General features: G+C 54.0%; 1 protein-coding gene across 3 annotated transcripts in view; it reads right to left on the bottom strand.

The window, feature by feature from the left end:
- The window catches only part of GRM7 (glutamate metabotropic receptor 7), a 236553-nt gene that overhangs the window by 52221 nt on the left and 171984 nt on the right, over nucleotides 1-12348 (bottom strand). For 2 of the 3 annotated variants that reach the window (XM_058844701.1, XM_058844700.1), the window contains exon 8: nucleotides 8456-9391. In XM_058844701.1, coding sequence (XP_058700684.1) covers nucleotides 8456-9391 — 936 coding nt within the window. Of the gene's footprint in view, nucleotides 1-8138; nucleotides 8214-8455; nucleotides 9392-12348 lie in introns of all 3 variants that reach the window. The other variant, XM_058844702.1, reaches the window with a different exon arrangement.

Genomic DNA, 12348 nt, shown 5'->3' with positions numbered 1-12348 from the left:
AGCCGCAATTATTTCCCAGTGAGGGGCTGTCAGTTCGTGCTGCAGATAAAAACTGTTGATAGGGCTGCCAGGGGCCCGTGCAGAGATGGCTTTTCAGATGTAAAACCCTCCTGGCAATTCTACATTTTCCAAAAAAAATATGAGGAACAAAAAAAAGTACATGTCAACACTATGCATTAAACACCTACTCGTTTTTCCCTTTAAAAATTGTGTTGCTTTTTAGCCAGAGGCAGTTAAGTGTGCACCAGAAATTCCAGGGAGAAAGAGACCTTCCTTCCCCACTTTTCCTTTTTGGAGCTCATGTGTGTGCACAGGGCAGGGGCAGCTGTGGCCTGCCCAGGGCTGGGGATGCTGAGAGCTCCCAGGTGGAAAAGCACCACAAACATTCCCAAATCTGCTCTTCCAGTCAAACAGACATTGCCCAGACCTGGGGCCCGTGGTGAACTCTCCAAATGGAGGCAGAGCAGCCTGAGGAGGAGCTGCATCAGCTGCAGGGCTGCAGCAGTGCCATGGAGCCAGGCTCAGGCTGGATTTAGGGAAAGGTTCTTCCCCCAGAGGTGCTGGCTCTGCCCAGGCTCCCCAGGGAATGGGCACAGCCTCGAGGCTGCCAGAGCTCCAGGAGCCTTTGGAAACCCTCCCAGGGATGCCCAGGGTGGGATCTGGGGGGTCTGGGCAGGGTCAGGAGCTGGGCTGGGTGATCCTGCTGGCTCCCTTCCCACTCAGGATATTCTGTGATTTTCACCTCTGTAATGCCCTCTCCTTTCTGGGTTCCAGTTATTTCCCCATGTTCCAAATAATTATTTTTTTTTCTGTCTCCTCAGCAGAGCTGGGAATGGAAAAGGCTGGAATTATCAGAGCAAAGAGATCCCTCCGTGCCAGCCATCAGAGGCTTCAAAGGGTCCCTGGGGCACAGAGCAGCACAGAGGGGACAGGGATGGAGTCACTGGTGCTGAGCTGAACCTGTGTTCATGTTCACAGCACACAGGGGTGGGCCCACAGCAAGGAGAGCTGCTCCAGCCAGTGCATTAATTGATGGTTAATTACCTGCAGCCCTGGCCTGTCCCTGTGCTGTGCCTGCTCTGCTGGTGGCACTGCTGGCTGGGGGAGCCCCCCCTCCCCAGGGAATCATCTGGAACACGATCGTGGCCTTGGGCTCTGCCTGCTCAGTGTTTGCAATTAGATTTTACTACAAAAGTACATATTAACATTAAAGGAGCATTACAATGCAGCAAATGTGATAAACCAGAGCAACGCTACGTGTACCTTCTGCTTCTGTTCTTTCAAGAATCATAATCACCGTTAATTTATGGTCTTCTGAGGAGGATCTAATTACTCCAATCAGCCCTTCTTTCACTCAGAGTGTGCACGTGTGCTGTTCCCTGCCTTTCCATACCTGCCTGGCAGAGACACCACACAGAGCTGTGTTTTCAGTGCTGCTGCAGCCTCCCATCCCCTGCCTGAACCCGGGCAGGAGGGAAATCCTCCAGGCAGGACCCAGCAGAGGGAGGAATCCCTTTCCCAGGAGAGCCCTGCCTTGGGAATACAGCACTGAGGCTAATCTGTTCATCACCAAAATGTCTTTGCTTCTTCAATCACCACCTTGAGGAGCAGAGGCTCCTTCCCAGGCTGTCCCTGTCCTGCCAAACCCCCCAGTTCTCTGCTGTGCTGCACCTGAGTGTGGCACACACACAAATGTGCCACCATTTCCTTGCTGGTTTTCTTTCTGTTTCCCAGCCGTGGTGGCAGAGGCCGTGGTGAGCCCCCTGAGGGATGCAGAGAGCACCAGGAACCAGCCCAGCCAGGAATATCCCACATTTCCCAGGATCTCCTCTCCTCCGGGGGCTCCGAGGCCATCACCCAGCTCCAGCCAGGGCTGCTGCCTCTGTGGGGTCTGCTCAGGGAACAAAACCCCCCCGAGCACCAGGGGCAGGAGAACAGCTCCAGAAGCTGGGATTCCTGCAGCACTTCCACCACACAGCTGGGAATCCTGAGCTCCTGCTTTGGGTTAAAGCAGGGCAGCAGTGAGACCTGGAAAACCTTTAAACCTGGCTGGCTTTCACTGGCCACTGCCCCCCTTCCCTGGGGAGGCCAAATGAATGCAGGAGGAAATAAAGGAAATCTCCCTGAGAACTTTACCCAGAAGTTGTGCTTAAAATGTTTGTTTAGTTCTACAGAAATTAGAATTGAAACTCTATAGACACTCAAAGCTTCTCCCAAGGGTTTTTATACACTTTTCAGCAGTGGTGTCGTGTAACTTGATAAGAACCCAGGCCAGGATAATTTTCTTAGTGAAGGTTATCAGCCTTCCAAAAATTCCACTGATTAAGTCACTTCTAGATTTCAAAGAACACCGAATTTCTGCTCAGTTAAAATGCAGAACTCCAGTGCTCCACAGAAGGGGATTTTCTTGGATTCCCTTTGAGGATCTCCTGACCTCATGGCTCCAGCCTGGAGGGTCTGAACTACAGTGAGGTGAAGCTGCTCTTCAGTTCAGGCTCGACTCAGGACAATCTAATGCCAGATCCTTCAATTCCAGGCTGTTCTCAGATTTAAATTTAAGAACTTCAGCACCTGAACATGCAGATAATGAAGTGATGGGTGAAGTGAAGGTGCATCAATGAGATATTCCTGTTATCAGAATGCTCCTTTAAACAAAAGCTGCAGTGCACACTGTCCCTGTGTGAGCCCCAAACCATGGCAGACTCACTCACATTCCCTGGGAGCCTCAAAGCCTGGTTTTCTCCACAATCCAACAGTGTAAAACTCCAACAAATGTTGCATTAAATTCTTCATAACTCCCAAATTCACATATTTAGAGTTGCTATAGCAACTGTCAGCCCAAGCCTTCCCAAGGGAGAAAATAAAAGTGTGTCCTACCTGGCTAATTGGTATTTGTGTTACAGAGAATTGAAGGGTAACTTAGTTCCACCAAAAAATAGAACAGAGACTGAAGTGCTCCTATGCTAATGTGACATTATTTAATCTGAACAAGGACCCATTTTGCATGTGCCTTCAAATTATAGTATTTATGGAACACTCAACACAATAAGTAAAAGTGTTGCTGCCAAATATGCCTGACTTGCCCTGCTTATTGATTTGAATAAAAGGGGCATTGAAAAAAATAGAGAAACAAGAAGGAAGGTGGATGAGCTGATGGGATCAGGGACTTCAAATTTCATTACAAAACCTACAAAATCCCCCCAAAACCCCAACAGTTTACTTCTGAAAGCTCATGCAGAAATAAGTTGATGGAAGGTGACAACTCTTTCCCTATTTCAACTTTTCCCTGTTTCTCATCATTGAGGGAAGAATAAAGCTCCCAGGCAGGAGAACCACGCTGACTGAACAACAGTCACCCCTCACTCAGAGGCACAACTGGAACTTTTTAACTTGAAAAAAGCCCTGAAGATCATTCAAGAGAAGAATCCCACTGGCAGGATATATTCAGGAGCACATGACAGTTCTCACTGGCTTGTAAACACATCCAGCAATTAATCTTAGCACTATTACTGAATAAAAGCAATCCGAGCTCTGAGGCAGCAGAACCTCCGTGAGAAGATAACAATGATGGGTCTCTATCAGCCCAATGGCATAGCTGAGAAAATGAGATTTAGGGGAAAATTCAGCTCCTCTGGGCACCCTGTGCCAGGGCCTCCCCACCCTCACAGGCTGGAATTCCTTCCACACATCCAGTCTAAATCTCCCCTCCTCAGCCAAAAGCCATTTCCTGTGACACGCACACTAAAGGAAGGGGTTTTCTGAGCAGAGACAGCACAGTTCCTGTCCCCAGAGCTGTCCTGCTCCTCCAGGCTTGCCCACACCTGCAGGATTCCTGCTGGATCTGGGAGGTCGAGCTGCAGTGGCAGAGGTGGAGCAGAGCTCTGTATCCCAGCCATGGGAACTCCAGGAGTGCTGGAACACCCAGCACATCCCACATCCATGGGATCCCCGTCCTGCATTACCAAACAAAGCCCAGGAACCACAGCTGACCCATAAATCACAGCCAAATGTGGTCTCTCCGTTCTTCATGGTGGACAGAGAGACAGGTCAAGCTGTAAAAAGGTCTGGAATCTGCTTTTACCTCAGCCACAGCCTCATGGTTCATCTCCATCCTGGAGAAACTCGAATTTCTGGCCTCCCTCCCACCACCCCGCCTCCCTCCACCTGCTGCAGCAGCTCCTGCTTTAATTATTCACCTTTTATGAATTACCTGCAGCACACTGCTCGGGTTTTTGTTGTTGGTGGTGGTGTTATTCTCTACCCTGAACAAGGCAGGTGTTTTCAATATGCCTTCTACTGAACAACATTATGCTTGTATTTATCGATAAAATAAAATAAATCCATACAGCGAACCCAGAGTGTTATATATAACCCCATTCCTCAGTTTAAAAGATCGTGCTGCATGAGATTTTTCAGCAGGTGCAATTTCCATTTCAGCACAGACGTGCGTGGCTAAGCTAAGGCACAATATTTTCCAGAGGAAATATCTGACAGGAAATCAGTAGCAAGCACCAAAAAGCACAATCCCTGCACCCCCAGCCAAAAGGAGTGCCAGAAAAGGAGGAAAAAGCAGCAAAGCTGCTGCAGTGCAGCTCCTGTGCAGGGCAGGAGGGGGAAAGCCCAGGAGCAGGGCAGCAATGGGGCTTGGCACCGAGCACTGCTCCCACAGCCCAGGAGCTGCACAGACCTGCAGGGACACGGGGACAGGGACACGGGGATGGGGACACGGGGATGGGACAGGGACACAGGGACAGGGACACGGGCATGGGGACACGGGGATGGGGACACGGGGATGGGACAGGGACACAGGGATGGGGACACGGGGATGGGACACGGACACAGGGACAGGGACACGGGGATGGGGACACGGGGACAGGGACACGGGGATGGGACAGGGACACGGGGATGGGACAGGGACACAGGGACAGGGACACGGGCATGGGACAGGGACACGGGGATGGGACAGGGACACAGGGACAGGGACACGGGCATGGGACAGGGACACGGGGATGGGACAGGGACACAGGGACAGGGACACGGGCATGGGACAGGGACACGGGCATGGGGACAGGGGGACAGGGATGGGACAGGGACACAGGGACAGGGACACGGGCATGGGGACAGGGACATGGGGATGGGACAGGGACAGGGGGACAGGGACACGGGCATGGGGATGGGGACAGAGACACGGGGACAGACACATGGGGATGGGACAGGGACACAGGGACAGGGACACAGGGATGGGACAGGGACACAGGGACAGGGACACGGGGATGGGACAGGGACATGGGCATGGGGACAGGGACACAGGGACAGGGACACGGGGATGGGACAGGGACACGGGGATGGGACAGGGGGACAGGGACACAGGGACAGGGACACGGGGATGGGGACAGGGACACGGGGATGGGACAGGGGGACAGGGACACAGGGACAGGGACACAGGGACAGGGACAGGGACACAGGGATACAGGGACAGGGACACAGGGACACAGGGACTGGGGCCCTCCAGGCACAGCCACTGCACGGGGGGTCACACTGGGGGCTTTTCTGGACAAGCCAGAGCAGCTTCCAGCCCAAGGAGCAGGGATGAGCCCCAGCAGCACAGAGCAGCCACTGCTGCCCCTGTCCCCGGGGTCCCCAAGGTCCCCAAGGTCCCCAGGCTGGGGCAGGGCGCAGTGAGGGGCTGCTTGCCCTGCCCTGTCCCATCCTCTGGGTGAGATCAAGTCCATCATCATCATCATCCCTCCTGCAGTCCTACCTGGGCTGCACAAGGACCCAGCGCTGCCTGAGCCAGGCTTAATCTCCTGGAGCTCATGGAAACCTCCAGCCCTTGCTGCTGACCAGCTCCGAGTGCTGGCAGCAGCCTCTGGATTTCTTTGTGGTTTTATATCACCCAGTTAATCTTTGCACACAGCAATTCCAAGCACTTCATCCCAGTCCCCTGTGCAGTGCCAGGCAGGAGCTCGAGAGCTGCTCAGCACCCCGGTGTCAGAGCCAGGTTACAAACACACCCTGCTGCACTCAGAGCCGCTGCTGCTCTTCCTTATCTCACCCTCAACAGGGCAGCAGAGGCGTTTGAAGTGTTCCTGAGCCTTGGCAGGTCTCCTTTCCAGGTGAAATTCATTCCCTCTGGGATGCAGTGGCTCTGGAAAGCCAAGTGCAGAGGTGAGAAAGGAGCCAACCTCTCCATAACCTCTGTTCCTACCTGGCCATCCTGAGGGATCCCCTCCTCACCTGCAAACTCCCTCCTGTCCGACCCCTCCTGCCCTGAGGGCCAGAGCTGAGGCCAAAGCCACTGCAGATCCCTGAGCTGGAGAGAACCAAGCTCTGTGCTTGGCCAGGGAAGAGCCCTGGAGCCCAGCAGGACCCGTCCCAGGGCGTTGTGTTTCAATGTGTTTCATCCTGCAGCTTCACCCCTGCAGCCCTGGGATCTTCTGCCCCCCTGGGAACGCCAGCCCTGCCCCACAGACACTGCCTGACATCTGCTGAGCCATTGGAAAGGCTCAGGAATTCCATCCACAGCACTGAGCCTGGCCCAGCTCTGTGCTCAGCTGTGAGGACAAACAGAAAATGAAAACACAGGTGACAAAAGGCCCGAGAAGCCAAAGCTGTTCCCTGCAGGAGGAGGCACAGGCTCAGGATCTGGAACTGCCACATCCCTGCAAGGCTGGGGGAGCGTCTGAGGCAGGTGAGTGGAGGGGTAAAACTGACAGCAGCTCAGGACAGCCCAGTGGCACCACTGCTCTCTAAATACTGGGCTTGGAGGCCATTGCCAAACACCTCTGAAACGTCAGCTTTTCTCCAGAGAGAAGCAAAAGTGAATCTGCATCATGGAGCATCAGCCACGGCTCATCATCACTGGGCTCAGCCAGGGGAGCTCAGGGCAGGCCCTTCACCCCGCAGGGTTAATGTGTCCTGGGGCTGCAGAGTGCTCAGCACACCCCACAGCACACCCCACACACCCCACACACCCCACAGGGCTCACAGCACACCCCACACTGCTCACAGCACACCCCACACACCCCACACACCCCACAGCACACCCCACACACCCCACAGGGCTCACAGCACACCCCACACTGCTCACAGCACACCCCACACACCCCACAGCACACCCCACACACCCCACACACCCCACAGGGCTCACAGCACACCCCACACTGCTCACAGTACACCCCACACTGCTCACAGCACACCCCACACACCCCACAGCACACCCCACACACCCCACACACCCCACACTGCTCACAGCACACCCCACACACCCCACACACCCCACAGCACACCCCACACACCCCACACTGCTCACAGCACACCCCACACTGCTCACAGCACACCCCACACACCCCACAGCACACCCCACACACCCCACACACCCCACACTGCCCACACACCCCACAGCACACCCCACACACCCCACACACCCCACAGCACACCCCACACACCCCACACACCCCACAGCACACCCCACACTGCCCACAGCACACCCCACACACCCCACAGCACACCCCACACCCCCCACACTGCCCACAGCACACCCTACACACCCCACAGCACACCCCACACACCCCACAGGGCTCACAGCACACCCCACAGCACACCCCACACTGCTCACAGCACACCCCACACATCCCACAGCACACCCCACACACCCCACACACCCCACACTGCCCACATCACACCCCACACACCCCACACTGCTCACAGCACACCCCACACACCCCACACACCCCACACACCCCACACTGCTCACAGGGCTCAGCACACCCCACAGCACACCCCACACTGCTCACAGCACACCCCACACACCCCACAGGGCTCAGCACACCCCACACTGCCCACAGCACACCCCACACACCCCACAGCACACCCCACACTGCTCACAGGGCTCAGCACACCCCACACACCCCACAGCACACCCCACACACCCCACACTGCTCACAGGGCTCAGCACACCCCACACTGCTCACAGCACACCCCACACACCCCACAGCACACCCCACACTGCTCACAGGGCTCAGCACACCCCACAGCACACCCCACACTGCCCACAGCACACCCCACACTGCCCACAGGGCTCAGCTCCAGGGGCACAGGAGGCCACCTGAGCAGTTTTGGGCAGTTTTCTTGCTTACATCTTGTATTCAAGACGATTTAGCTGTGAGATGCCTCCCTGTGGGTAATATGACAGCTAATTCCCGCTTACACCACTGTAAAGAAACAATGGAAATAGATGCAACAATAAAAGTAATGGCTAATGTGATTGCTATTGATCATTTGCCAGTTTATCAAACGAATGGCCCAGGAGCTGAACGGGGAAGGAGAACAGCGCCACAGATTGAGTCAGGAATGAGCTGAGTGCAGAGCTCAGCTGGAGATCCACGGAAAGCCCAGCACCAGCACGTCCTTACAAGCACAGTGAGTCCTCAGGTACCTGAGCACTCGCACCTACCTTTTCAGCTGACTGGGCAGTGCCAAAAAATATTGGAATGAAGGCAAGCCATACTATACAGGTAGTGTACATAGTGAATCCAATGGGTTTGGCTTCATTAAAATTCTCTGGGACCCCCCGAGTCTTGATGGCATACACAGTGCACGTCACCATGAGCAGAATGCTATAACCCAAGGAACAAATGATTTGTAGATCCGTAATGTCACATTTGAGAACTCCTCTGGCCTGATCGGGGTTCATAGTTTTCTGCTCATCATAATCTATGATGATGTTGGGCGGGTCGACTGCGAACCAAATGAAGACCCCGAGCAGCTGGACGGAGATGAGGCTGGAGGTGATGGCCAGCTGCGAGGTGGGGCTGATCAGCCTGGGCGCAGTCACCGACTTCTTGCCCTGCTCGAAGATGCGGTAGATGCGGTTGGTCTTGGTCAGCAGGGCGGCGTAGCTGATGCACATGCCCAGCCCCAGGAAGATCCTGCGGAAGGAGCAGACGGCCACGTCGGGCTTGGCGATCATCAGGAAGGTGATGATGTAGCACAGGAAGATGCCGGTCAGCAGCACGTAGCTGAGCTCGCGGCCCGAGGCCCGCACGATGGGCGTGTCGTTGTAGCGGATGAAGGTGGCCATGACGAAGATGGTGGCGATGATCCCCAGCATGGCCAGGAAGACGGGGATGACGGCCCAGGGCGAGTGCCACTCCAGCTTGATGATGGGGATGGAGCGGCAGCCGGTGCGGTTCTCGTTGGGCCGCTCGTTGTAGGAGCAGAGCAGGCAGGTGACCTCGTCGGCCTGGTACTGGTACCCGTCACACAGCTCGCAGTGCCAGCAGCACGGCATCCCCTTCACCATCTTCTTCCTCTCGCCCGGCCGGCACGGCTGGCTGCACACCGAGGGGGGCACGGAACGCACCCCGCCGCCCCACTGCATCTCCTCGATCTGGGGGACACAGACACGCTCGGGGTTAGGCCTGGCTTAGGGCTGCCTTAGGGCTGGCTTAGGGCTGGTTTAGGGCTGGTTTAGGGCTGGTTTAGGGCTGGCTGCACACCAAAGGGGGCACGGAACCCCCCTGCCCCACTGCATCTCCTCGATCTGGGGGACACAGACACGCTCGGGGTTAGGCCTGGCTTAGGGCTGGCTTAGGGCTGGTTTAGGGCTGGTTTAGGTCTGGCTTAGGGCTGGTTTAGGGCTGGCTTAGGGCTGGCTTAGGGCTGGCTTAGGGCTGGTTTAGGGCTGGTTTAGGTCTGGCTTAGGGCTGGCTTAGGGCTGGCTTAGGTCTGGTTTAGGGCTGGTTTAGGGCTGGTTTAGGGATTGTTTAGGGCTGGCTGCACACCAAAGGGGGCACGGAACCCCCCTGCCCCACTGCATCTCCTGGATCTGGGGGACAGGGACACAGACAGGCTCAGGGTTGGGCTGGCAGCCACAGCCATGAGCTGGGAGCGAAGGGAGGGGACCCAGGGGAGCTCCAGCACACAAAACCCAGCTGGATAAAGCTCCCACATGACAGACTCCTGGACACACACCCCGTGTGGGGCTCTGCTCCCTGACTCTTCACCCCCTCCATTTCTCATTTCTATTTGTTCTTAAGTCTGATGGAATGACACAGGACCCCAGATAAACCACGAGAGTGAAAACCTGTTTTTTCATGAGAATTAGTAAGAATGCTGCAAACCTTCAGGGAAGGCAGGACCTCATTTGCAAGGCTGCTTTCCACAAACCTTGGGGCTTCTTACCAACACAGAACAGAGATCTCCCTTCCTGGAACTGCTGCTGACCAGGGGAAGATTTGAAATGAGGTGGAAATGTGTTTTCTATAGGGCATGGGATCAGTGAGGATGGGGAAAACTCTTCTATACAAGCCAGGTGAGAAACATGAAGGAGAAAGAAAATGGTTATCACTGAAAAATGCAGTAATTAGAGAATATTTCATTTCAAAGTCACATTCAGCTTTTGAAATACCACATGTGCTTCTGGGAATGCAAATGATAAATGATTATATTAAATACATGGAAAGTCCCACTTACTCTGCAGTCTGGAGAATCCTGAACTCCAAGGTATGTGACAAAGGCTCACATGTACTGTGGGAAATTAGACTCCCAAATAATTTCAAACTATGCCTCACTGAAGCCATTCCCCAGGTTCTGAGAACAGGGAAGGTTTAGCGTTGGAGCCCCAGTGAAATATCCAGACTGGAAGCTGGAAAATCCCTGGCATTCCCAGCACCTGTCCCCAGCCCAGCAGCACCCAGTGGCTCCAGCAGCTGCTCTGTGTGTGTGTGTGTGTCTTTTCCAAACATAAAACCTGATCCCCTGGGATAGATGTGGACAAGAGTTATGAAAAACAAAATTTCAGCTATTTTTCTTTAGGTCCCTTAAATGCTGAGAAGCTCCATGATTTTCCCTACAAGTCAAAACTCTCAGATGAGTTTCTTGAATCAGCTGCCTTAATTATTCATTTAGACAGGAAGACTTGGATGGGCAAACCTTAAATTGAAGGGCTAAGTTGCAGTTTCCTAATTTAAACCAAAATAGATCCCGTGTCATCTTCATTTTCTATTTGTGAAAACACCAAACCCTGAAGTCACACTGCTCACACACTGGAGTACCTGTAAAAATAATCCCTCAATAAGAGCTATTCTAGAGGTCTGCCACTGCCTGGGGAACTTCATTAACCTCCAGTATTGTGGGGAAGAGTTCAGATCCCTGAACTGCTTTGTCCTGCTCGGCTGGGCTGAAGGTGTGCAGCTTGCAGGAGGCAGAGGAGTGCTGATGAGAAAGGGAAGTACACAGACTCATTTCATTGCACTGATAAATGGTGCTTTGGTCTCTCTGGCAGTGCAAGAGCCAGGAAATCCATTTCCATGGGCAGCTCCATGTGCTGCAGGGCACAGGGCTGAGCTCCAGGGCTGTGAGAGCCACTGAGGGGAGCCAGGGCTGACACTGCTGACCTGGAAACGTGGGGAAACCTCCCCCAGTTCCTCAGGAGAGCAGCTGTGACACTGCTGCTGCTTTTCTTAGTCCTTGCTTTGTGTCCACTGCCCAAGGCAGAGTCAGACAAGACTTACCTGAGTTTTTACACCTGAGATCTGATCTCCACCCAGCCCAGAGCCTGCATTTCCCACCCTGTCATCACCCACAGCCACCCCCATGCCTTTTTGCAGCAGGCACCAATACAAAGGGAGATCAACCCAAGCACATGGATCCAGTCTGCAGCAGTGAAATGATTTCCACCGATTTTCTACCCGTGAATATCTTCATTGCCACGCACTGATTGATGTGTTATCATAGCCCTGCTCCACTTATGGCTACAAAAGGATGAATTTCCACATTCTCAAACATATTCCATGGCACTGCTGGCACCTGGGACAGCCTGAAGCTACTTAATTCTGCACAGATCCTCTGTGGAAGGAGATAAAGAGAAGATCAGGCAGGGGAAAGTCCTTTTCCTGGCCTCTTGGTTGACACCAGAACAGCTCCAGCACTGGCCTTGGACAGATTTCTGCTGTTTCTGGAGAAAATTCAGGTTGCAAAGTGCCTGTGAGGGAATGCTGGGCACAAACACCTGCAGCAGGGGTGAGGACCTGAGTCAAAGCACAGACACTTTCCCCACCCAGAACAGTGCATTTTTGAAGGAGAATTTACCCCACGTCTACACATCCTTTAGATAGCTCCAAGGATTAGCAGAAAATGCTAGCACAGTCTGCAAGGCAGGCAGAAAAATGTCATATATTGTGAGAAAGTGCTCTTGCAATTACCAGAAAACTGTTTTTTTTTTTTATGTAGAACCTTCCATTTCAGCCCAGGGATGAGGGAATTCCCTCTTCCCAAAGCAGCAGCTCTGCCAGGGGCAGGCAGACATTGCACCCACCTGGAGCAATGCCACACCTTGAGCTTCCC

The sequence above is a fragment of the Poecile atricapillus genome, chromosome 9 (assembly GCF_030490865.1).
Source record: "Poecile atricapillus isolate bPoeAtr1 chromosome 9, bPoeAtr1.hap1, whole genome shotgun sequence".
Lineage (NCBI taxonomy): Eukaryota > Metazoa > Chordata > Aves > Passeriformes > Paridae > Poecile > Poecile atricapillus.
Note: the sequence above shows the minus strand (reverse complement) of the source record. Positions and strands in the feature narration are given on the sequence as shown.